A 27,995-nucleotide genomic window follows, 5' to 3' on the forward strand; every position below is an offset into this window, starting at 1 on the left:
AAGCTATAGGAAAAAGTACCAGGCACTTCAGATGAGACTTTTGTAACTCAAACTATTCGGAATTGACAGACCTTTTTGTGAGAAGACTAATTTTTAGGGATGTCTCCTTGTCTGACAAACACAGCTGTAGCACAGAGTTTGGAAACTCAGAGGCACGACATCGCGAAACTTCCTGAAGAAGACCAGGCCGAGGTTTGAGGTTTGAGAAGTCAATGAGAGAAGTGAAAAAATCTTCTTTAGTTGTTCATTTTCTCGATATCTAAAGGCACAACCTAGATTCGAGCCAATGTCGTAAGTAGTTGAACATGTTATTACTCCAACCTCGTGAAAGTGAAAAACTGATGCGTTTTCATTTTTGTCTTAAACAACATATCGGAGGGGTGCCTTTGATTTGACTGCCTGCACATGAGCAGTCGGCTTAAGCTTAGCTAGCCAACATTGACATGACATCACTTACAAGTGTGATCAGAAATTTCTATTGGAGAAGCATTTTTGGTCTATCTTCGTAGTCCCAGTCGTTATTAGATAGAATGTCGAGGCCCTGCCCGCCTGTGGGGAAAACCACCTGTTGTTACCTAGGTTACCCCATTGTCTGTTTATTTTAGTCAACTCCAAAACTACATTTAACAAAAGTACATGTCTAAAGATTACTTTTCCACATTACCTGGGGCCAGATTCACAAAACATTACTTACAAAAAAACTTAAGAAGCTGCTTAAGACAAAAAATTAGAAGTTCATAAGATAGTTTGTAAATGCTATTCCTCAAAATGTTCTTAGGAATTCGTAGTTATCTTAGGAACTTTGTAAATATTCTTAGGAATTCGTAGTTATCTTAGGAACTTTGTAAATATCTTTCTTAAGAACTTCGTAAATATCTTCTTATGTGGCATTGACATTAGTGACGTGCTTGTAACTAATAAATAAGCCTATGGGCCAGGGATGATAGGATTTGGCCCACTATAATAAAGTGTTGATATTTACATTTTATTACATTTCTTTTTTTGCTTTATGTCTAGAGGATAAACATGTTTTAGTTGGCTCATGAACCGTTTATACACACAAAATAAATAGTTATTTTTCACACATTATAGGCAGACTAACATTAGCTACTGTACATCAAAATCAAAAACGGATAACCAAGGAAAGCGCAATAAAAACTTCAGCAAACAAGAGCTTGAAGTGATGGTGAAGGAAATAGCAGCCAGGAAAAGGTTGCTGTTGGGGAGACTTGATAACTGCGGGGTCACTGCAGACGCTAAAGAGACGATGTGCGAGATTGGCCGAGTCTATTTCTGCCGTTGGGTGTATGGCAAAGGACAGTGACACCGTTAAAAAGAAGTGGTCCGACATCAATTCGGCTGCTAAGAAGAAGGAACACAGTTTAGAAGGAACACAGATTAGCTAAGAAGGAACACAGTTTATCCCGTCTTAAATTTGATCAATTATTTACGTTTTAGGTTACCTAAAGTTGGATTAGGAAAGTTGTTTGAAATGTTTGGACCAAGTTTAAAGGTAACTTATTAGATACTTTGTAGGCATGTTGGGGAGTTGAAATAACGTATATTTCTGTATTTCTGAATCAAACGCGCCAAATAAAAGGACATTTTGGGGATATAAAGAAAAAATGTATCAAACAAAAGGACCATTTATGACGTTTCTGGGACATTTTGGCATGCTAACATAAGATCTTCAAAGGTAAAGCATGAATTATATCGTTATTTCTGATTTTTGTGTCACACCTTGTTGGTTGAAATAGTATTTTCTTGTGTTTGTATGCGGGGTGCTGTCCTCAGATAATCGCATGGTCTGCTTTCGCCGTAAAGCCTTTTTGAAATCTGACACGGTGGCTGGATTAACAAGAAGTTAAGCTGTATTTTGATATATAACACCTGTATGTTTTTTTAAGTTGTAATTTTACCCCCTTTTCTCCCCAATTTCGTGGTATCCAATTGTTAGTAGTTACCAACTTGTCTCATCGCTACAACTCCCGTACGGGCTCGGGAGAGACAAAGGTCGAAAGCCATGCATCCTCCGAAACACAACCCAACCAAGCCACACTGCTTCTTAACATAGCACGCATCCAACCCGGAAGCCAGCTGCACCAATGTGTCGGAGGAAACACCGTGCACCTGGTTACCTGGTTAGAGTGCACTGCGCCCAGCCCTCCACAGGAGTCGCTAGTGCGCGATGAGACAAGGATATCCCTACAGGCCAAACCCTCACTAACCCGGGCGACGCTAGGCCAATTGTGCGTCGCCCCATGGACCTCCCGGACATCTACTCCTTGAAATTCCGTTACAAAAATCTATTTTCTCTCCCTCATGTGGAGGGAGGATAATGAAAGTAAACAAAAGTAACAATAAAGGGAGACCTGTTAATTAGCTATAGTGTTTTTACTGATATCAATTTTGTTTATGAATTATTGAGTGATTAAAACTCTAAATTCCGTTACCAATCCGTAAAATAATTTCTCAAAAATCTGTAACGGAGTTTCTGCAACTGGTCATAAAACCAGACTACGGGAAAGTCTGAAGGGATTTCCTTTCCTATCCTAATTTTATAGAATGATTTAATCAATTAGTATGGGAAAATGTGGCAGTGAATATGACGGAACACTAAAGTAATTATAGTTTATGATACTTCATTATACATAGAGCTAATGTTCTTATGCAAATTAAACCAATGAATAAATGCCCAGGAGTTGTTTGACCTTTCTATCAATCCTACTTTTATATAAAAAAAATGTATGCAGAGTTTTCAGGAATAATCAACTACATTTGGGGGAAACAGTAGTGGAAAATGTGGGAGATTATTTAAATGTGTTCAGGCTTTGAGCTAATCTAACATGATTGACAACTGTCAAGTAGAAGGGTAACCTAAGGTAGGTAATCAAATCCAGCTGAATGTTGTTGTATAGCAGTTGGTCAACTAGAATTGATTTAATTATTTATTTATTTATTAAATTATATTTAGTGAATGTATTTGATCAGAGATAGGATGCTACATGTCACTCTCTCTCTCTTTTACTCTCTCTCCCTCCCCTTTTCTCTCTCTCTCTCTCTCTCTCTCTCTCTCTCACACACACACACACACACACACACACACACACACACACATATTCCTTTTTCAGGTACAATTGTTATATTCCCACAAGACAAACTCAATATGTCTTTCACAACAAAGGGAACTAACAAAGACAACCAAAACAAAACAGAAAGATGTTTGAAAGGGGTTCTGAAAGGCACTAATGTGGGTGTCCACTGAAAGTTGCCAAAGCCACTAGTAAGGGGTTCTAAAGGACACCCAACACCAAGACACTAAACCCACTAGGTTTGCATCCGAAAAGACAAACTAAAAGGAAAACTCACAACACTGGAATACGGTGCAAAACAAACAAGGGAAACAACAAAAATCCGGCGTCTTTCAAACTTAAATAGGTTGAGCTCGAAATCTCAACTCAGCTGTGTAGCTCTCCCAACATTTCTCAAGCTCTCAAACACTGGGCCAGACACTAAATATCACCTGGGCTAGCACAGGTGAAACACCTTCTGACTAATGAAATGGACAAGCCAGCACAGGTGTAACACATACTTACTAAAGAGGTGACATCAATCGTTGCAAATTGAATGTATCATATGCACCTCCAACCTACTTACACGGTTTAAGCAAGATAAAATGTGCATTTCATTTCTATAAGCCCTGTTCTCTCTCATGCTATTGGGGTTCTCTTAAAGGTCTGATTGAATCATTTTTTCAGAAGTAACTTGTTTTCATGGTAAAACTGTTTGACTAGCTAAAAAGATAACCAACTCAAATAATTCAATTCATGTTTGCTGATTGATTTCAAGAAAAACAACAGAAATTTGTTAATTTAAAATGCATTGCATTTCTTATCAAATGTTTATTGGAGGGGTCAGATTAATTTTTAACTAGAATGTTTTCAACCAACTATTTTAGCTCCTATCCAAATGAACATGGCACTTACTGCACTGCATAGATAACATTGATAGAGATGATCTGATAAATAAAACATTTACAATAATGTCTAGCCATAGACACAAGAATCAAAAAACAAACTCTGAACCAATTCTGTTTGTATGCATTGTTGGTTCTTTTCTCTCCAGAGAACCCAATGACACCATGGTCACCTTCTACCACACACACACACACACACACACACACAGTAGACTGAGGCTGGTCATTACTACAGAGGACCCACATGAAGAGTGCCAGTCATCTGATCCAGTCCCATCCATTATTCATCTTGCTGGTGGAAAGATGGTCGGTCGGCACCTCAGAGAGACCCAGGAACCCCATCTATCCTCATGAGCGCAGGAAAGACACACACAAGTGGCAGGAGCCTGCAAAACTGCAAAAGAGAGAAGCCGGTACAACATACGTTTGGATGTATGTGTGAGTTTTGGGAGTGCAATAACAAATAAATAGTTCTGTCCAAAACTTGCCTTTTGTTGTCAAAAATTTTCTCTAGGACTCTGCAAGGTTATATATGAAAGATCATTTAAAATCATGTTGGATTCTCATCAGAAGTAGGCAACAGACTCTGACATACATTAAACCCTATGGTTTGTTTTAGGGCATAAACAAAGTCCCTTGTTTATGTTCAAGCTCACAAAACTGTCTCAGAATAACTCTACCAGAAATATTCTAATAAATCCAATAATGTAAATGCAGGGTTATTACAGAATAATGTGTGCAATACAATCCCTGACAGCTGCCTATCATCTCATTTCCTAGTAAACAAAGTAGCAGCAGGAAAAGACCTTGTGTATATATCTGAGTGACAGGCAGGGCTGGCAAACTGCCAGGAATAATGACATCAGAAATGAATTTTATGGGAGGGAATTCAATCTGTAGCAATAGAAACGGCTCAGACATTAGAGTGAAGTTCTAAAATGGTATCTGCTCATCCCCTGAAATGAGGACTGACACAAACTCTCAGAGAATAGATTAGCTGTCCTGGCTTCTTTTTGACACCATAAAAGATAAATGATATTCAACATTATCATGCAGACTCCTTCATGCACACTTCCTTGTGACACTATTTCACCCAGGTCTATTTGTTGAAGATAAGACTGATAAGTGTAGTTATTGCAGAGAGAGAAGAGAGAGAGCGAGAGTGAGAGAGAGCGAGAGAGAGAGAGAGAGAGAGAGAGAGAGATGCAAAGGCACTGTGTAGAATATTCTATCAGCTATTTTTAGAGAGCAAACTGGTGAACTAGATTGTTTATTGCCTAGCTATTAGCAAAACCATTGTTTGAGATTAACCCTCTAGATAGACATGTGCTTGAAATACATTAATTACCTGTTTTGTACTGAACAAGGTTTCCTGGTCTGGTGATGCTCTTAGTCCCTGAGACTGTAGGACTCGGTCAGACTATTGTGCTGTTTGGGGTGGAATGACTGGATGCACACGCACACGCGCACACACACACACACACACACACACACACACACACACACACACACACACATTTAAAACTGAATCGCATATAGTGTAGCCTATAGGGATACTGCCTACTACAAACTGCTTCGCTCAGGGTATAACGTAGGGGGCGCTCTTTGAGTGATGAAGGTTATAGTCAAACTGTGAAGGTAGCCTACTACCTGATAAAACAAACTGTAACTGCACGATGTTTTCTGAATCGTGATCTATGATCGTGATAGACATTCTGACAGCTAATGAAACAGCTCAATTAAACACTGTTATTGACACATTACTGCTCGTATCATAGGGAAAAAAGTAATAAACTAATTTGAATAAGGGGTTTAGCATAGACAGCAAATTCAATCAGTATTAGGTTTAAAGACAAAACAGAAAATAACAGCGTACTATATAATACGTATTTTTAATAACCGATTAAATGTCAATTGAACTAGGAATAATTCACAACATAGATAATTCATGCATATAGGCTATACAGTTTATAAGCATGTTTTAATATTTATTTTAGCCTAAACTTGACATTTGCCACAAATCACACATCGCAAATACTGAACTATAGGTGGAATTATGCAAAACATAATGTAAGTAACTCTAAAAATCACGCAGTGTTATTTGATAGATGAGTCCCTGTTTGCGCCCTCCCTCCTCTCGCATCCGATGGCTGTCTCTAGGTGATTTAGTGCCGCCAGTCTCGAGCAGCTGTCCAACATGGCGATCACGGGAAACGGATCTCTCACTATTTCTCTCTCTGTTTTCGTGATTTCAGCAGCGTTTCTTCTAAAAGGTAGGATTACTTACTCATGATGCATGTGTATCAAAAATGTTTGAGCTCATGGAGTGAAAGAACATACCTAAAACTTGAAATGGTTGGTGCGCGATGCGCGATGAGCTTCTAAATCTCAGCATCTTCACTTAGCTTCTTTTGATCTTACTTCAACTTGCACCGTTTTCTATGTAGTCTCCGCTGTAACCCGTGTCCCTATGTACAAAACAACATGGCATTGTTTTGGGGGGACCTTTGGATAGCATGTCAGTCCTTTTTATATTCTGAAAGTAGCCTGTTATGTAGGCTATGTTGCACCTCAAAAGTGGTAAAAATTAGTAAATGAGATTATCAACAAATAGCCTACTATTTTCATTCATAAAAAATAACATAGGCTACAGTGTAACGTCAAGCTACCAATGTAACTTCTATGTTCCACATAATTGCCAGTGGAAGTTTCCTCGGTGTAACATAAACAGAGTGGTCAGGGTAAATTAATTGCAAATGCCCACAGTGGCTAATATTTATGTTCAATAACTCGAATGCCTATTATACTCTAGTACTTTAGTGCGCTGAAAAACACGCAATGCAGCTACATACAGTAAACTGCACTCATGTCACCGCTGCGGTGAATAGGTTTCGGCGCATTGGCTCCTACCCACAACATACCTCCTTACTATTATCCTATTATACAGGTTCACAGTTAGAGCTTGTCTACGTATTACTTCCGGCGAATAGGATACTGATGGACCCAGAAATCTCTTGAGTTGTTGGATTGCAAGGAATGTATGACCTGCCCGACTGTTCCTGTTAGTTGTAGGCTACATAGACTGATATGCTGATACACTAGTCTACAAGGTAAATGACGTCCAGAACCACACCAGTATAATTTCATATAATCAGCCTCAGACACTGTAGCCAAAGATCTTTTCACAATCATTTAATTTACGCTAGTGTTGTAGTGTGGACAGTAGCCTAAAATGTATTTTTTTCGCCTCATGGTTTGTCGCTAATAAGCAGTCAATTTGTAAGATACATTATTTTTTTATGATGAGCATAACATTCTTTACAGGTCTGTTATGTTGCTCATATGTAGCCTTTAAATCTCGCAATGCAAAATCAACAGGTCTCTCTCTCTCTGTGTGTGTGTGTGTGTGTGTGTGGATGGATGGATGTTTGGGGGGTGGGGGGGTCTATACAGGATTACACCGTTTGTTGCTCAGAAGCCTATCAAAAATAAAGCGAAATGTCTAAAGAAATACAGTGCCTACAGAAATGATTCATACTTATTCCACATATTGTTGTGGTACAGCCTGTGTTCTCACCCATCTACACACAATACCCCATAATGACAAAGCGAAAACATGTTTTTGACATTTTTGGCAAATGTATTGAAAATGACATACAGAAATATCTAATTTACAGAGGTATTCACACCCCTGAGTCAACACTTTGTGGAAACAGCTTTAGCAGCGATTACAGCTGTGTTTCTGGGTACGTCTCTAAGAGCTTTCCACACCAGAATTGTGCAACATTTGCCCACGATTCTTTTCAAAATCCTTCAAGCTCTATCATATTGGTTGTTGATCATTGCCAGAGAACCATTTTCAGGTCAAAACTGTAAATCGGCAACTCTTCTTGGTAAGCAACTCCAGTGTATATTTGGCTATGTGTTTTAGGTTATTGTTCTGCTGAAAGGTGAATTAATCTCCCAATGTCCAGTGGAAAGCAGACTGAACCAGGTTTTCCTCTGGGATTTTGCCTGTGCTTAGCTCCATTCCATGTATTTTTTATCCTGAAAAACTCCACATTCCTTAACGATTACAAGTATGGATCTGCCCCTAACATAGCACTTTGTATTCAGGACAAAATGTGAATTGCATTGCCACATTTGTTTAACAGTGTTACTTTAATGGTGTGTTGCAAACAGAATGTATGTTTATTTTGTATTTTTATTCTGTACAGGCTTCCTTTTTCACTCTGTCATTTTGATTAGTGTTGTAACTACAATGTTATTGATCCATCCTCAGTTTTCTCCTATCACAGCCATTAAACTCTGTAACTGTTTTAAAGTCATCATTGGCCTCATGGTGAAATCCCTGAGCGGTTTCCTTCCTCTCCGGCAACTAAGTTAGGAAGGACCTTGGGAGTCCATGGAACTTATTATGTGACTTGTTAGGCACATTTTCAATCCTGAACTTATTTAGGCTTGCTATAACAAAGGGGTTGAGTACTTATTGACTCAATACTTTTAAGCTTTTCATTTTTAGTGAATTTGTAAAAAAACACACAAAAAAAAAACACTTTGACATTATAGGGTATTGTGTTTAGGCCAGTGAAAACAGATCTAAATGTAATACATTTTACATTCAGGCTATAACACAACAAAATGTGGAAAAAGTCAAGGAGTGTGAGTATTTTCTGAAGGTACTGTACATGTGTACTGAGGTAACATGGTAAACTACAGGTTTTCAATGGAGGACTGTTGAATGGAGTGTAGTCTGCATTGAGTAGTGGTTGATTACCATTCACCGTATTTAGGAGCTTCACTCTCTTGTCACCATTCATTTAATTAATCTCTCTCTGGGTTGAATGCCAGAATGCATGCAGAATACACAATAGCTTCCAATTTTTATTTTTGTATTTTACCTTTATTTAACTAGGCAAGTCAGTTAAGAAAAAAATCTTATTTTCAATGACGGCCTAGGAACAGTGGGTTAACTGCCTGTTCAGGGGCAGAATGACAGATTTGTACCTTGTCAGCTCGGGGATTTGAACTTGCAACCTTTCGGTTACTACTAGGCTACCCTGCCAATACAATATCCTAAGTGGTGCAAGATTAGAAGATTATTGCATTTTTTGTGGGGAAGAACAATTCCAAGCCAAGAAAGACCTATGGATGCAGATCTTTCATTTATTTGATTTTTGTTGCATAAATAAATGCAGGGAGAGGAGAACAAGATGTTTGCTGACCTAGAAACACTGTACAGCTGTAACAACTCCCACATATTGTTAGGAACAAAGTTGACCAGGCTTGGTAGGATACCATTTAGATACAGTGCCTTAGGAAAGTGTTCAAACCCCTTGACCACATTTTGTTACCACATTTTGTTACGTTACAGCATTATTCTAAAATTGATAGAAACAAAACTCAGCAATCTACACAACATACCCCATAATGACAAATCAAAAAATTGTTGGTAATTTATAAAAAAAAGTAGTCATACCGTTTACTCAGTGCTTTGGTGAAGCACCTTTGGCAGCGACTACAGTATAAAATCTTCTTGGGTATGACGCTACAAGCTTGGCACACCTGTGTTTGGAGAGTTTCTTCTCTGGAGATCATATCAAACTCTGTCAGGTTGGATGGGAGCGTTGCTGCACAGCTATTTTCAGGTCTCTCCAGAGATGTTTGATCGAGTTCAAGTCTGGGCTCTGGCTGGGCTACTCAAGGACATTCAGAGACTTGTCCTGAAATCACCCCTGCATTGTTTTGCCTATATGCTTAGGGTCGTTGTCCTGTTGGAAGGTGAACCTTCACCCGAGTCTGAGATCCTGAGCGCTCTGGGGCAGGTTTTCATCAAGGCTCTCTCTGTACTTTGCTCCGCTCATCTTTGCCTCGATTCAGACTAGTCTCCCAGTCCTTGCTTCTGAAAGACATCCCCACAGCATGATGCTGCCACCACCATGCTTCACCGTAGGGATGGTGCCAAGTTTCCTTCAGACGTGATGCTTGGAATTCAGGCCAAAGAGTTCAATCTTGGTTTCATCAGACCAGAGAATCTTGTTTCTCGTGTTCTGATAGTCTTTGTGTGCCTTTGGCAAACTCCAGAGGGCTGTTATATGCCTTTTACTGAGGAGTGGCTTCTGTCTGGACACTCTCCCTGTCCAAGGCCCTTCTCCTCCGATTGGTCAGTTTGGCCGAGGCTGTTGTATTATTGGGGACCTTCAATGCTGCAGAATCTTTTTGGTACCCTTCCTCAGATCTGTGCCTCGACACAATCCTGTCTCGGAGCTCTTTGGACAATTCCTTGGACCTCATGGCTTGAGTTTTGCTCTGACATGCACTGTAAGCTGTGGGACCTTTTATAGACAGGGCCTTTCCAAATCATGTCCAATCAATTGAATAACCACAGGTGGACTCCAATCAAGTTTTAGAAACATCTCAAGGATGATCAAATTTGAGTCTCATAGCAAAGGGTCTGAATACTTACGTAAATAAGGTTTTTTATTTGTCATACATTTTCAAAAATTGTTAAACCTGTTTTTGCTTTGTCTTTATGGGGTGTGTAGATTGCTGAGATTTAAAAAAATATTTAATCCACTTTAGAATGAAGCTGTAACATAACAAAATGTGGAAAAAGTCAAGGGGTCTGAATACTTTCTGAAGGAACTGTATGCCTTTATAGTGAGAGTAGAGCACCAAAGAGAAGGGCGAAGTGTAAGGTCGTCTGTGTGTAGCTGGCGAGATGAGTCAGGCGCAGGACAGCAGAAATGAGTAATAGCAACACTTTTACTCAAAAATCAAAGTATATACACGTAATATACACGGCCACACAATACGGACCACAATACAACAAACAATCACTCACAAAAACCATATGGGGAACAGAGGGTTAAATAATGAACAGGTGTGTGAAACAAAGACAAAACAAATGGAAAATGAAAAGTGGATCGGTGGTAGCAAGACAGCCGGTGACGTCGAACGCCGCCCGAACAAGGAGAGGGACCGACTTCGGCGGAAGTCGTGACACAAAGTCTAACAAGATCTTGCTGGACTAGGCTTGGCAGGCATTTATTTGACATCAAGCCTGGTTGGTTAATATCTGAAAGGAAAGATTTTTAATTAAAAAAATATATACTGTATATATATTTCACCTTTATTTAATTAACCAGGTAGGTCAGTTGAGAACAAGTTCTCATTTACAACTGCGACCTGACCTAGATAAAGCAAAGCAGCGTGACAAACAACAACACAGAGTTACGCATGGGATAAACAAACGTACAGTCAATAACACAATAGAAAAATATATATACAGTGTGTGCAAATGGAGTAAGGAGGTAAGGAAATAAATAGGCCATAGTAGTGAAGTAATTACAATTTAGCAAATTAACACTGGAGTGATAGATGTGCAGATGATGATGTCCAAGTAGAAATACTGGTGTGCAAAAGAGCTACTTCATCCCCAAAAAACAATATGGGGATGAGGTAGGTAGTTGGATGGGCTATTTACAGATGGGCTGTATTCAGCTGCAGCGATTGGTAAGCTGCTCAGATAGCTGATATGGAGCGATACAAAAATAAAGATTTAAAATAATTTTGAAAGCATCTTGTAAATAGTGTATCTCTCCAGGGGGTTCCTTTATCTCTCTCCAGGGAGTTCCTCTGTCTCTCCAGGGGGTTCCTCTGTCTCTCCAGGGTGTCCCTCTATCTCTCCAGGGAGTTCCTCTATCTCTCCAGGGAGTTCCTCTGTCTCTCCATGGGGTTCCTCTAGCTCTCCAGGGTGTCCCTCTATCTCTCCAGGGAGTTCCTCTATCTCTCCAGGATGTTCCTCTGTCTCTCCAGGGGTTCCTCTGTCTCTCAAGGGGTACCTCTATCTCTCCAGGAGTTTCATATTTCTCTCCAGGGGGTTCTTCTGTCTCTCCAGGGGGTTCCTCTATCTCTCCAGGGGATACCTATCTCCAGGGGGACCCTCTATCTCCAGGGGGATCCTCTATTATAATACATATCAGCTGTGATCTGATCATGGTATTTCAGACGGTTGCATAATGCTTCTCTATTGTCAGCTCCACCTCATTCATCAGTGCTGAATGATGGTGAAATGGATCAATAGAAGCGGTCCTGGAGCCTTAAGTAGGCCTGTACTGCTTTTGGTGTGTTTTTCTGATAAACAAAGTAAACGTATGCTTGTTATTGTGCTTATGTTTGCCATACAGTTTTCTATGTGTGAAATGGATGGTGATTGAAGATGCTGTTGAAGGGTTTGGCTTTGAAACAGAGTGATTCAGGGCTGCTGTACTGTATTCTGTCTCTGTACGGAGTCATCACCCTCATCCTTCACAGGCCTTGGTAACTGAACTGGCATCTACTAGAATATCTTGTCCTGTGTTCTTCACGTATACTGTATACAGCACTTTAACACTGTTGTTGACTGTAGGGCCAGGATACTGATCCTGTCCACTTCACAGGATTTTCCTATTTCCCTACAGGGGCTTCCTCTGTCTCTCCGGGGAGTTCCACTGTCTCTCCAGGGAGTTCCTTTATCTCTCCAGGGAGGTCCTCTATCCCTCCAGGGGGTGCATATGTTTGTTTCTCCATGGGGTTCCTTTGTTTCTCCAGGGAGTTCCTCTATCTCTCCATGGAGTTCCTCTGTCTTTCCAGGGGGTTCATCTGTCTCTCCAGGGAGTTCCACTCTCTGCCCAGGGGTCCTTTATCTCCATGGGGTTCCTCTATCTCCAGGGGGTACCTCTATCACCCCAAGGAGTTCCACTATCTGTCCAGGGGTCCTTTATCTCCATGGGTTCCTCTATCTCCAGGGGGTACCTCTATCACCCCAATGAGTTCCTCTGTCTGTCCAGGGGTCCTTAATCTCCATGGGGTTCCTCTATCTCCAGGGGGCACCTCTATCTATCCAAGGAGTACCTCTATCTCTCCAGTGGTCCTTTATCTCCATGGGGTTCCTCTATCTCCAGGGGGCACCTCTATCTCTCAAGGGTTACTCTATCTCTCCAGGGGTTTCCTATATCTCTCCATGGTTTTCCTCTGTCTCTCCAGGGGGTCCCTCTATCTCTCCAGGAGTTCCCTGTGTCTCTCCAGGGTGTTCCTCTATCTCTCCATGGGGTCCTCTATCTCCAGGGGTTCCTCTGTCTATACAGGGGTCCCTCTATCTCTCCAGGAGTTTCTTGTGTCTCTCCAAGGGGTCCCTCTATCTCTCCAGGAGGTTCTTCTATTATAATACATATCAGCTGTGATCTGATCATGGTATTTCAGATGGTTGCATAATGCTTCTCTATTGTCAGCTCCACCTCATTCATCAGTGCTGAATGATGGTGAAATGGATCAATAGAAGCGGTCCTGGAGCCTTAAGTAGGCCTGTACTGCTTTTGGTGTGTTTTTCTGATAAACAAAGTAAACGTATGCTTGTTATTGTGCTTATGTTTGCCATACAGTTTTCTATGTGTGAAATGGATGGTGATTGAAGATGCTGTTGAAGGGTTTGGCTTTGAAACAGAGTGATTCAGGGCTGCTGTACTGTATTCTGTCTCTGTACGGAGTCATCACCCTCATCCTTCACAGGCCTTGGTAACTGAACTGGCATCTACTAGAATATCTTGTCCTGTGTTCTTCACGTATACTGTATACAGCGCTTTAACAGTGTTGTTGACTGTAGGGCCAGGATACTGATCCTGTCCACTTCACTTGTTCTGTATGCTCATAGCAGATTTGAATGATAAGTAGTAAATACAGGACCATTGATATCATGTGGGCACTGTGGTTGGAAAATTGCACAGTTCTCACAACCTGCGGTGAAATGCAGTTATCCTGTTACAAGTTACATTTGACACCGAAGGTAATGGCCCATTGATATGTGCCAGGTCGTGAAATATTTCATTGCCTGTACATTTGGCTCACTACATCATTTGTAACAATAATATACTCGTCTATTTAAAGAAATTGAATTTATAGCTCATTAAATTTACATTAGATTCTGCTTAATAAACCTCCCCCTAATTGCTAGATAATGCAGGGCATTACTTTATGTGGTGGCAGCAACCGATGTTACTCTTAGTTAGGGAAGGGAAGGCTGAGACGTTGTAGTTCTTCTCAGTACAACTTTAGAAAGAGAGAAGATCCGGTAGCCACTGTTGACATCCATAAGAAAATCAGCTACTGCAGTTTTGCTAGACACTACTGTCTGATGTAAGACAGTACATTTCAAGCTGTGTGGGTAGCTCTTCAGACAGAGCTACCCAGTGTCCACACACGTTTTTCAGTGAGCTCTTTCTGACTGCTCCTCTGTACATGGCGGCAGGTAGCCTAGTGGTTAAAAGCCCAAAGCTCTTAACCGAAAGGTTGCTGGTTTGATATCCCGGGCCGACTAGGTGAAAAATCTGTTGATGTGCCCTTAAGCAAGGCACTTAACATTAGTTGCTCTGGATAAGCCCGTCTGTTAAAATGTGAAGAGAAGCAGGGAATCTAGCTGCAGTGTAATTAGCAGTCTCATTGAGGTTCCACTGTTGTATTGGTCTTGAAGTCATACTGGGTGAAGGCATGCAGCTATAGAGGGGTGAGAGATCATTTGGTCAGAAGGGATGGCCATTGGCTACGTCTGGTGGTGCCTACAGAATGTCTCTCCATCACTGACCTTGTATAGCCTTTCAAGGCTCCTAGGATGCATCCCAAATGGCACCCTATTCCCTCTATATTGCACTACTTTTCAAAAGTAGTGCGCTGTATAGAGGATAGGGGGCCAAAAGTAGTGCACAATATAGAGAATAGGGTTCCATTTGGGATGCATCCTAGGAGTAATTTCAGACTAATACATAGTCCATCCTTCAAGCCTTCGGCAGGGGAACACAATACAACTATTTTCTGTCTCTGTAAAATAGCTTTTTGCTAAATAAACGTGTAATGCCAAGGTCAAAGGGCAGGGAGAGGGGAATTGTTGACATCCTATTCACTTTAGAGTTATTTTTGGATGGAATACAAATCAGACCTCCCATCTTTTTGTCAATGGAATTTTCACTATAAAGTACAGTGAATTGTCAGTGAATGAAGAATGCTGAAAATAGTATCGAAACAACAACATTGGCTGTTGAACTAAAGTGTAGTAAACAGTCAAATAGCAGTAAAGGACTGGTGGTGGGCCCTTTGATGAGTGAGTGGACAAAGTGCTTCATTTATGCCAGTGCTGTGATAATGAGGAGGAGGAGTGGTTTCTGCTGGTATGAATATGACATTGTTCTCTCTGTGCCCTGGATCTGAGGGTCCTCACTGCATTGTCTACATTGCCTGGCTGTGGCTGTGCGAATCATTTCCGCAATGAGAAAATTAAGAAGCAATGTTGTTGTTTTGGAGGGCATAGAGTGCACATTAGTATGCCTCATGGAGCAGTCACAGCACGCCATTAAGAGAGACTGTGGACCAGTCACCGGCTCACAGCACAGCACCTCGTAAATGGAAACATGGGACAGTTTTACTGCAGAACAGAACATACTCTATCAACAGACATCGCACAGACGTACAGTCCCTAGCATATACAGAACTAGGACCCCAATCATTCGACTAGTCGATTGTTTGGTCGATAGGCTGTTGGTCGACCAAGATTTATTTTGTCAAGCAGTAGCAAAAATATATATAGTACTTGTGAAAAGTTTGGTCACCTACTCATTCCAGGGTTTTCATTTTTTTTGTACTATTTTCTACATTGTAGAATAATAGTGAAGACATCAAAACAATGAAATAACACATATGGAATCATGTAGTAACCAAATAAGTGTTCAACAAATCAAAATATATTTTATATGGGAGATTCTTCAAAGTAGCCACCCTTTGCCTTGTTGACAGCTTTGCACACTCTTGGTATTCTCATAACCAGCTTCATGTGCCTTTTGGCTGGTACTGTACAGTATATATACAGCTGAAGTAAGAAGTGTACATGCACCTCAGCAAAATACATTTAAACTCAGTTTTTCACAATTCCTGACATTTAATCCAAGGAAAAATTCCCTGTCTTAGGACAGTTAGGATCACCACTTAATTTTAAGAATGTGAAATGTCAGAATAATAGTTGAGAATTATTTATTTCAGCTTTTATTTCTTTCATCACATTCCCAGTGGGTCAGAAGTTTACATACACTCAATTAGTATTTGGTACCATTGCCTTTAAATTGTTTATCTTGGGTCAAACGTTTCGGATAGCCTTCCACAAGCTTCCCACAATAAGTTGGGTAAATTTTGGCCCATTTCTTCTGACAGAGCTGGTGTAACTGAGTCAGGTTTGTAGGCCTCCTTGCTCGCACACTTTCAGTTCTGCCCACAAACTTTGTATTGGATTGAGGTCAGGGCTTTGTGATGGCCACTCCAATACCATGACTTTGTTGTACTTAAGACATTTTGCCACAACTTTGGAAGTATGCTCGGGGTCATTGTCCATTTGGAAGACCCATTTGCGACTAAGCTTTAACTTCCTGACGGATGTCTTGAGATGTTGCTTCAATATATCCACATAATTGTCCTCCCTCATGATGCCATCTATTTTGTGAAGTGCACCAGTCCCACCTGCAGCAAAGCACCCCCACAACATGATGCTGCCAACCCCATGCTTCATGGTTGGGATGGTGTTCTTTGGCTTGCAAGCCTCCCCCTTTTTCCTCCAAACATAACAATGGTCATAATGGCCAAACAGTTCTATTTTTGTTTCATCAGACCAGAGGACATTTCTCCAAAAAGTACAATCTTTGTCCCCATGTGCAGTTGCAAACCATAGTCTGGCTTTTTATGGCGGTTTTGGAGCAGTGGCTTCTTTCTTGCTGAGCAGCCTTTCAGGTTATGTCAATATAGACCTTGTTTAACTGTGGATATAGATACTGTTGTACCTGTTTCCTCCAGCATCTTCACAAGGTCCTTTGCTGTTGTTCTGGGATTGATTTGCACTTTTCACACCAAAGTACGTTCATCTGTGGGAGACAGAACGCGTCTCCTTCCTCAGTGGTATGATGGCTGTGCGGTCCCATGGTGTTAATACTTGCATACTATTGTTTGTACAGATGATCGTGGTACCTTCAGGCATTTGGAAATTGCTCCCAAGGATGAACCAGACTTGTGGAGGTCTACAATTTTTTTTCTGAGGACTTTGCTGATTTATTTTGATTTTCCCATGATGTCAAGCAAAGAGGCACTGAGTTTGAAGGTAGGCCTTGAAATACATCCACAGGACCACCACCAATTGACTCAAATGGTGTCAATTAGCCTATCAGAAGTGTGGTGGTTAATTTCTGTATTACCAAATGAGGAGAGAGACAAACTTCACACACTAGTCAGAGTTATACTTAAACTACATCTTTAATAATAAGAGCTTTGCAATAGCACTGACTTTCAATGATGCGCCATTTCTAATGAACCATTGAAAGTGACAACACAAAAATACAAAGATCTTTTATAGCCAAGATACACCCCTCTCAACCTACATGACGAACAACAGATACATAAAATGGTCACAAGGTTAAGATTTGTATGAAAGGTCTATAATACATAGCAGACAGCAACTGCTGTGTCAACAGTTTTCATTGTAAAGACCAGTGTCTGGTCCTCCTACTCCAAACTGGATCCGTCTCACCCTGGTACGGAGTAGCACAAAAACATCACCTCATGTTATCTGGAATGCTCTTTAGGTTTTATCACCCAAAGACATCGTAAATCTCCTCTGTCAGTGCTATCTCATAGAGGCCTTCCTCAGTAGAACACACAAACAATAGTTAACAGAATATTCTATTCTGTCGAATAAAACAACCATTATAATGCAATACAAGCATTATAACATAATCTTGTCATTTCCACGACAGAAGCTTCTGGAATTTTCCAAGCTGTTTAAAGGCACAGTCAACTTAGTGTATGTAAACTTCTGAGCCACTGGAATTGTGACACAGTGAATTATAAGTGAAATAATCTATCTGTACAATTGTTGTTGGAACAATTGTTCCAACAATTGTTGGAAAAATGACTTGTGTCATGCACAAAGTGGATGTCCTAACCGACTTGCCAAAACTATAGTTTGTTAAAAAGACATTTGTGGAGTGGTTGAAAAACGAGTTTTAATGATTCCAACCTAAGTGTATGTAAACTTCCGACTTCAACTGTATATATTTTTTATGGCACACAAGACACCTGTGTTATTCACGTTCCATCTAAGTGAACTAATCCATTGCGGAGGCCGAGACTAATCCATTGCGGAGGCCACTGGGATGGCACAGTCCAAGCAGAATGGGAGTGTGGCTAGGATGTACAATGCACGTCTCTCTCCAGAATGCGCTCTGTCCCCCTAATTTGTGCACATTCATTGTTTCATAACTTCATTGTGTGAATTGTTTGCATTTGATTGTTAGTCTCTATCAATTCCCCATTACATATATCACCAGTAGTATATTTACTGTTAATTCTTATATTTTAGAATCTACAATGTTTGTTTGGTTACGGTAATGTCTATTAATGCATTCAATATATTATTATTCCAAGTCTTTTACCGTTCTCAATGTTGGAGTGGACACGTTGTTTGGAGAGCGCATAAGCTATGCTACAATTGTAGGAAACAAGTTTGTTTTATTTCATTCCATTTATGAGTTTTGTCAATTTAGTCATTGTATTTTGTTTGGAGCACTCCTGTCAATGTTGAGTAAGGACGCATACCTGATTACGTATGAAAGTAGAACTATATACTACCTGGCCTGCGTGTAAATGTAGCCTTATAAATGTGCCCATTTGAGGATCTGATAATATTTCTGATTGGCTTAATGCACCACCACTAATGAGCTGGAGCTTCTCAAAGTAATGTTTTCTTCACCTCAAACAGCAAACGAACAAAGTCTGTTTTTACGTCCTTTGAGAATGACAATAATTCCTCAATGTATTTGAAAAATCTTTCTAGCTCTCTCCCTTTCGATAACCACTCACCGTGAAAGGAAGAAATGTCATGCTCTGATCCAGTGGAAACAACATAAAATAGGCGTACCTGATTACTTCTTATCCCTTGCTCAAATAGCCTACAGCTGTGTCTGTCCCGAGCTCACTGGCAGGGCCCAAAATATTTTCTACAATGTTGCAAGGAGCTTCAGGCTAGACCCAAGTTAATAGTTGATACAATGTTTCAACTTCATTGTAGACAGGCCATGCGTAGCCAATGTGATTTCTAGGATATTTATTTTTATTAGGATATTTTCTACCTGCAGGCTGAAATGTTTTTATTTGTTGGCTTTATAGGCTATTTTTACATAGTTGGTAATGGCAATAGAAGTTAGGTTTATGTTTGTATAATTTTCATTTAGATTTGGATAGAATTTTGATTAACCACATGATTTTGAGATATGAAGACGTTATTCTAATTTAAATTAAACTGTTCCACGTAAATATGCATATGAAAACCATAACTGGCATGCAGATTGGTAGAAATTGTAAGATAAATTGACATTCCACATGAGAAAGATTGCCGACTCCTCATGTAGCCTATTACTGGCAACTTCAGGAGAGTAACGGCAGAATCTACGAAAGCCAGTAGGAGTGGGAAGAGGATGGAGAGGACAGGTTAAGGTTTTTTTCTTCTGGTTATCTTGATGTCTGGTTCCCTCTTGAGTTATTTGTGTGTTATTTCATCAAACATTGAGCGTAAAGCCTCAAACAAGCTCAATGCATATATAGTTGATTTTATTACAGTTTTTTCCAACTGCTTACACAAGTTTTCAAAACTGTCTCCTTTTTTTTCAAAACTCTACACACAATTCCCAAAACTACACACACAAAATGCAAAATGCCTCACATCTCCTTCAAAATGTAACACTGCATTCAAAATGTCATAAACACATGTCAGAATGAAGCATTTGCATCAAATGGAAAACACTGCTTTCATAATACTACATTTGTGGATATACCATGTAAACACTGTTGTTCTAAATCTAAAGCTCTTTGGTCTTTCATAGGCTTATATCTACATTTCAATACAATGTTCTACAGTGAAAGTAATCTGCTGAGAGGGGTAACAAGTACACTGTAAACACCAATACAATGTTCTACAGTGAAAGTAATCTGCTGAGATGGGTAACAAGTACACTGTAAACACCAATGCAATGTAGAAACAGAGAATATTTATTAGGCCAAACATTACTGTTGTATACAGTAGCATACAACAAAACCATAAACAGATGTAAACCAAAAGTATATTCTTTAGAATACATTACAGTTTTTTCCAACTGCTTACACACAAAATCTTTTCATGTCACACGATTTTTGAAACCTCTCACTCAAAGTGCAAAACTACACACTAAATATCCAAAACCATAAGCTATTTCTCAGCCTTTGACTCAGTTGTCAATTGCATAAAACACTTTTTTCAAAACACTACACACAATTCTCTACCTAAAACACAAAAATCTAACAGGAAGTGACTTGCTTTCCTTTTCCAAACACAACCAATCAAAATGCTACACTTATTCACCAGGTCACACACACACTCCTCACATGTGCAAACACTAATAGCTTAACTGATCACTAACCAATCACTGATTTACTGTAGTATAGGCCTAGAAATAGGTCAAAGGTCAGATTACCTGTTTTGAACAATGGATGCCAACAATGGACAGAGAGCAAGAGGAGTAGGAGGGAGAGGAAGAAGAGGACTAGGGCAAAGAAGAAAAGGAAGGAGAGCCATATCTGATGAGATTAGGGCAACACTTGTTGATCATGTGATCAACCACGGTTTGACCATGAGAGAGGCACATCCTCCATCACAATGCCACACTGGGTCCGTACAACACAATGCTTGTCCCTGATCCAGATCAGGAGCCTGCTAGATTTGTGGTTTTATGGGACAATGTTAGTTTTCACCGGGCTGTTCTGGTCCAAAACTGGTTTGCCACCTATCCACAATTTGTAGTTTTTTACCTACCCCCATATTCACCTTTTCTAAATCCCATAGAGGAATTCTTCTCATTCTGGCGCTGGAAAGTGTATGATTGCCAACCCTATGCCCACATGCCGCTTCTCCAGGCAATGGAGGACGCATGTGGGGACATAGAGGTTGCCTCTGTCCAAGGTTGGATACGCCATGCTAGGAGTTTCGTTTTCTCTTGCCATACATCGAGGGAAGTATCTTGTGATGTGGACAAAGTATTGTGGCCAGACCCAGGCCGGAGAAGAGATGAAGCCCCCCCCCCACCAATTCCTGGACAGTCCCCCGGGACCCCACACACACAATTGTGTTCTTTACTGTATTCTAAAGAATATACTTTTGGTTTACATATGTTTATGGTTTTGTTGTATGCTACTGTATACAACAGTAATGTTTGGCCTAATAAATATTCTCTGTTTCTACATTGCATTGGTGTTTACAGTGTACTTGTTACCCCTCTCAGCAGATTACTTTCACTGTAGAACATTGTATTGGTGTTTACAGTGTACTTGTTACCCCTCTCAGCAGATTACTTTCACTGTAGAACACTGTATTGAAGTGTAGATATAAGCCTATGAAAGACCAAAGAGCTTTAGATTTAGAACAACAGTGTTTACATGGTATATCCACAAATGTACTATTATGAAAGCAGTGTTTGCCATTTGATGCAAATGCTTCATTCTGACATGTGTTTATGACATTTTGAATGCAGTGTTACATTTTGAAGGAGATGTGAGGCATTTTGCATTTTGTGTGTGTAGTTTTGGGAATTGTGTGTAGAGTTTTGAAAAAAAAGGAGACAGTTTTGAAAACTTGTGTAAGCAGTTGGAAAAAACTGTAAAGAACACAATTGTGTGTGTGGCGTCCCAAGGGGGCAGTCACCAGTGCTAAGCCACACTTCATCTCTTCTCCGGCCTGAGTCTGGCCACGATACTTCGTCCACATCACAAGATAGGTTTTCTCTTGCCAAACATCGAGGGAAGAATCTCCTAGCATGGCGTATCCAACCTTGGACAGAGGCAACCTCTATGTCCCCACATAGACCATATTTATAATTGCAGTCTCTTGTACATCTGTAAACAAGCGTCCTAGTCCTCCATGATGTCTTTGCCTTTCCACTCTGTACAGAATTCAAACACAGTGTGTATTCAGCATAGGAACTGTAAACAATGTACAAAAAAATGTAGTACAGCATGATAACCAACCTTATTCATTCAATGCAGTGCAGTAAATGGATGGCTTAGAGTTACAAATGTTTATGCAATACTATGAAGTCATACGTATTTTACAGTACATTACTGTAATGCTAAAATAGTCATTAGATAGTTGCATACCTTTTCTCATTTCTGAAGGTTCGAAATTATGGACGCCACTGTAAATCGACTCAAATTGGGCTGGACTCTCAGTCCAGCCTCTCTCATGGTCAAACCGTGGTTGATCACACGATCAACAAATTTTGCCCTAATCTCATTAGAGATGCCTCTCCTTCCTTCTCTTCTTTGCCCCCGTCCTCTTCCTCTCCCTCCTACTCCTCTTGCTCTCTGTCCATTGTTGGCATCCATTGTTCAAAACAGGTAATCTGACCTTTGACCTATTTATAGGCCTATACTACAGTAAATCAGTGATTGGTTAGTGATCAGTTAAGCTATTAGTGTTTGCACATGTGAGGATTGTGTGTGTGACCTGGTGAATAAGTGTAGCATTTTGATTGGTTGTGTTTGGAAAAGGAAAGCAAGTCACTTCCTGTTAGATTTTTGTGTTTTAGGTAGAGAATTGTGTGTAGTATTTTGAAAAAAGTGTTTTATGCAATTGACAACTGAGTCAAAGGCTGAGAAATAGCTTATGGTTTTTCACATTTGGTGTGTAGTTTTGCACTTTGAGTGAGAGGTTTCAAAAATCGTGTGACATGAAAGGATTTTGTGTGTAAGCAGTTGGAAAAAACTGTAAAACACATAGGGAGGGTTTTCAGACCCCTTGACTTTTTCCACATTTTGCTACGTTACAACCTTATTTCAGTCGACCAAGATTTTTTTTGGTCGGGGACAGCCCTATATAGAACAGAGCTTATCAAGAGACATGTATCTGCCCACTGTCCATGTATCACCAGTGTCCTTTGGATTTTTCTGTCTTAGAGGGATGTAGTCATTCAGAAGTTAAACTTACAGAGTCATGTCCAGAGTTTCCGAAAAGGTAAATAGTAGCTAGTTGCAGGCGTAAATGTTTATATTTTAACAAGAACAAATGTTCTTGGAAACTTCACAGCTTGCATGCAGTTTATTTAACTAGCCTCACAGAGAGGAGGTGGAACTATTCAGAAACCATGACAACAGCTGAGAAGCATCCTCAGCTCTAAGACTAGATAACTGTTGATCAATGTGGAGGACAGAAGGCCCTCAGCTTTCTGTGAGGGAGAGAATTACTAATCGATAATCTGTACAGATCCAGCTTTCTGAACGAGAGACTCAGCCGATCAATAGATGTACAGATGCTGCCAGAGGAGAGGAGAGTAGGGCTGGCTGGGTAAGTGGGAATACTGTATTCAACTGATCTGATAAATACTCAAGAATGCCAGGTCATCAGATTGTCTCATATGTGAGCGGACCAAGTAATTGGGCGTCACTCTAAAGCGGGAAGGTGGAATAAACGAGTCAGGAGTAAGTTTTCTTGATTGAACACAGTTCTCTATTGAGGGCATTGGGTCAACACAAACACTCCAACATAATCAATGAAAATCTTCCAAGGAAAAACATACATCTTCTTCTCCAGATGAAACAAGAACATAATAGGATTATCTTTAATCTACAACAAAAAGTCACGGGCTTGTCACCGTCTTAGTGGTTCTTCCTGGATAGCTCCTCTCTCTCGGTGGCCATCTTCCAGAGATAGTTTCCCCCTCCCTCTGCTGGTTCCATTCTCTCTCTTATAGGGGAAGGAGAGTATGTCATTAGTACCGTCAGCTGTGCTTAATTGCCTCTGGTTACCTTGTCTCCCATGCCTTGTTGGGCTACTATCCATGAGCCCAGCCTGCCCTCTGGTGGTCCTTCCACATACCTTCCCCCCCAGGACCGAACCGGAGGGTCGGGCGCCAGACGCACCGTCTTGGTCGCGTCGGGACAGCGCGTCTGCATTCCCGTTCCTCGATCCGGCCCTGTGGATGACATGGAAAGAGAACGGTTGTAAAGACAAAAACCATCTGGCTATTCTGTTGTTATTGTTTCTCTTACCAGCCATCCACGTGAGGGGCGCATGGTCAGTAACTAATGCAAACCTCCGACCCAGTAGGTAGTACCGGAGATAATCGAGGGCCCACTTGATGGCTAAGGCCTCTTTCTCTACGGTCGCATACCTCTGTTCCCGATCGCTGAGCTTCCTACTAATGAAGAGAATCGGCTTCTCTTCTTCACCTTTACCCTGAGCTAGTACGGCCCCGAGCCCTGTATCCGAGGCGTCGACCTGCACAATGAACTCTTGTGAGAAGTCCGGAGCCTGTAGAACGGGATCAGAACACAGGCCATCTTTGAGCAATTGAAAGGCCTCTTCCGTCTCGTCTTTCCACTCTACCTGGTTTGGCAGGTTTTTCCTGATGAGGTTTGTGAGGGGGTTGGCAATGGTTGCATATCCCGGGATAAAACGGCGATAATATCCTGTTATCCCTAAGAAGGCCCGAACGTCTCGCTTGGTCCGGGGTCGAGGCCAGTCACGAATGGCCCTTGTCTTCTCTGCCTGTGGGCGTATTTTCCCATTCCCCACGGTGTACCCCAGGTATTCCGCTTCGGACAGGTCCAGGCAGCATTTATTTGGATTGGCTGTCAACCCTGTGGCTTCCAAACTTACGAGCACCGCCCGTAATCGCAGGAGGTGACTATCCCAGTCCTCGCTGTGGATGACCACATCGTCTATGTACGCCGCTGCATACTCTTGATGGGGCCGTAGAATGGCATCCATGAGGCGTTGGAAAGTTGCAGCGGCACCGTGCAGTCCGAAGGGCATCCTCACATACTGGAAAAGCCCCTCTGGGGTGGCGAAGGCAGTCTTTGGGCGATCCTCCGGAGCCACCGGCACTTGCCAATATCCCTTCGTCAAATCCAGGGTAGTGATGAACTTGGCCTTTCCTAAGCGCTCCAAGAGTTCATCCACGCGGGGCATGGGATACGCATCGAATGTAGAGATGGCATTCACGCCCCTAAAGTCGTTGCAGAGTCTCATACTACCATCGGATTTGGGGACCAGGACTATGGGACTGGACCACTCACTCGTCGAGGGCTCGATCACGCCCATCCTCAGCATTTCCCTCACCTCTTTCTTAGCGATGACTCGGCGAGCCTCAGGAATCCTGTAAGGGCGGATATGCACCTTCTTGCCGGGTTCAGTGTGGATATGGTGGAACAGGACATCTGTTTGTCCTGGGAATGGAGAGAATATTCGACCGAAGTTCATAATCAGCTTGTCTAGCTGTCTTGACTGCTCCGGTAGGAGAGTTTGGCCACGGCGCACCTGTGGTAGAGCCTCCTCTTTTCCTTTGCCCTCCAGGGCCATCAAAGCCACCTCCTCCTCTCGTCCATGGTACGTCTTCAGCAGGTTTATGTGATAGAGTTGGACCTTCTTCCTCCTGTCAGGTTGCTTGATGAGGTAATTGACCGGTGAGACCCTTTTCATTACCTCGTAGGGCCCCCTCCACTGCGCCAGCAAGCGATGTTCGGCCGTGGGCACAAGCACCATCACTTTCTCTCCCACGGTGAACTCACGGGGGGTCGCGGACTTATCATAGGCCCGGCCTTGGGTCCTTTGGGCCTTCTCCATATGCTCCTTGACTATGGGCCACACTGCTGACAGGCGGTCTCTCATCAGGGTAACGTGCTCTATTGTGGATCGAAAGGGGCATGGTTGGGTCTCCCAGGTCTCCTTGGCTAAGTCGAGGATTCCTCGACAGGGTCTGCCATAGAGCAATTCAAACGGAGAGAATCCAGTGGATGCCTGGGGTACTTCTCGCAGGGCAAACATTAAGTGTGGGAGAAGCATGTCCCAGTTTTTCCCGTCTCGGGACACCACTCTTCTCAACATGCTTTTAATCGTTTTGTTCAAGCGTTCACACAACCCGTCTGTTTGAGGGTGGAATATGCTTGTACGTATCTGTTGAACCTGATATAACCGACACAAGTCCTTCATCAACCGGGACATGAACGGGGTTCCTTGATCGGTTAAGATAGTCTTGGGGAGGCCCACACGAGAGAACATCAGGAATAACTCCTTGGCAATTCCCTTTGACGACATGTTACGCAGGGGTATGGCCTCCGGGAACTTGGTAGCGTAATCTATAACCACTAGGATGTACTCGTGTCCTCTGGCGGATTTTGGGAGGGGTCCTACGAGGTCCATAGCTATGCGTTCAAAGGGAGTCTCTATGATGGGGAGAGGAATCAAAGGGTTACGTAGGTGTGGCCGTGGGGCTGTACGTTGACATTGATCACACGTCCTACAATACCTGGCCACATCCCGGGTGACCCGGGGCCAATAGAATCTCTGCATGATTCTGTCAATAGTCTTGTCTCGTGCCAGGTGTCCTCCTAGGACGTGGGAATGGGCTAACTGTAGAACTGTATCCCTGTATGGCCTAGGCACCATTAGTAATTCCTGGTTTTCCCCCCTTCGTCGTACGACCCAGTATAAGAGACCCCGCCTGATTGCATAGTAAGGAAGAGGGGGCTCACCTGATCCGTCGACGTTCCTCCCGTCGATCACCTTCACCTTCCTCATGGCCTCTCTTAGGTCTGGGTCTCTATGCTGCGAGGTGCCGAACTGTCCCTTTAATTCCTGGGGCAGGTCGACCTCGGTAGAGGGATGTGGAGGATGTTCCACATCCCCATCAGGGGTGACCGAGGAGAATCCCTTCCAGGTTCCCTCCTCGGATGGAGCTTCAAATATATCCCTTAGCGCCTGGTTGCTCCTTTCTTCCTGCGTTGTGTATAACCCTTCACATGTGTCTTCATCGGTGGTTTCCTGGAATATCTGTCGTAAACGTTGGGTCGCTATTTCTTCCTCTGCTGCAGAGGACGAGGACGCGGCTACGTCTCCTTGTAGGACTACTACCTCGGGCTTGGATTTTCTCTTCTTTCCTGTCCCCCTTCTTCCCGTACATAACGTCATCTGCCGAAGCTCCTTATATAGGGGACAGTCTCTCCCGATCAATAATGGCACCTTCAGCTGGGGCACTTTCCCTGCCCTGACTGTACACCTTCCTTTTGGAGTGAGAATAGGCAGATTCACAGTGGGGTAATAGTGGGTGTCTCCATGGATACAGGATACGGCTACTTTGTCTGGTAGCAGTGCTGCGGAGGTCACCATCCGCTCCTCTACTAACGTAACCATACTTCCCGAGTCGAGAATAGCTACCACATCTTGTCCTTCGACTCGCACCGGAATCTCTGAGGCTGGGGCTATCTCTGTTAACCAACAGTGTTGATCCTGCCCCCTCAAAACGGGTTGTGTGGGGATAGGCAGTGATGACTCCGTGACCATGGGCTCATCCTTGCTAGGACATTGTGGGGCATAATGGTTGGGAGACTGACATTTATAACACCGACCCTGCTGTGTGGTGGCTGACTTCTCCCACCTCCGGGGGGGGGTTTGGACGTGTCGGCGGCGGGCGCGCCGGGATGAGTCGTGGTACGGGATTGGAAGACTCCTTCCGTTCCTCCTTGTCACTTTTTAACAACTCCCCTGTAGACCGATATGTTTCTACCGCCTGGGCTATGTCGTCGGCTGACAACGGGTTGGCTTGGCCCACAACCCTTTTTAAGTCACTGGGTAATTCTCTCAATATCTTGTCCACTACGAGAGTCTCTATCACATGTCCTACTCCCTTTCCAGGTTCTAGCCACTGTTTCGTCAGTCGTATTAATGCGAAGATCTGGGCACGGACGGGTTGATCAGCTGTATAGGTCCATTGATGGAATTTTACAGCCCTATCTCTGGCAGTCAGTTGGTACCGGGACAGGATCTCGGTTTTTAGTCGCCCATAGTCCGCAGCTTCGCGGGAATCCAGGTCAAAATAGGCTTCCTGAGCCACCCCGGTCAAAAGAGGGGCTAATGCGCTCGCCCATTCTGTGGGCG

General features: G+C 42.2%; 1 protein-coding gene across 3 annotated transcripts in view; it reads left to right on the forward strand.

Annotated features, from left to right (window-relative positions):
- Positions 1-6,142: 6,142 nt before the first annotated feature.
- cadm1b (cell adhesion molecule 1b) overlaps positions 6,143-27,995 on the forward strand; it is a 165,941-nt gene continuing 144,088 nt past the window's right edge. For 2 of the 3 annotated variants that reach the window (XM_021588089.2, XM_021588091.2), the window contains exon 1: positions 6,143-6,249. In XM_021588089.2, the coding sequence (XP_021443764.1) occupies positions 6,174-6,249 (76 nt within the window). In that variant the 5' untranslated portion in view covers positions 6,143-6,173. The remainder of the gene's footprint in view (positions 6,250-27,995) is intronic. The other variant, XM_021588090.2, reaches the window with a different exon arrangement.

This window comes from Oncorhynchus mykiss, chromosome 27 (assembly GCF_013265735.2).
Source record: "Oncorhynchus mykiss isolate Arlee chromosome 27, USDA_OmykA_1.1, whole genome shotgun sequence".
Classification (NCBI taxonomy): domain Eukaryota; kingdom Metazoa; phylum Chordata; class Actinopteri; order Salmoniformes; family Salmonidae; genus Oncorhynchus; species Oncorhynchus mykiss.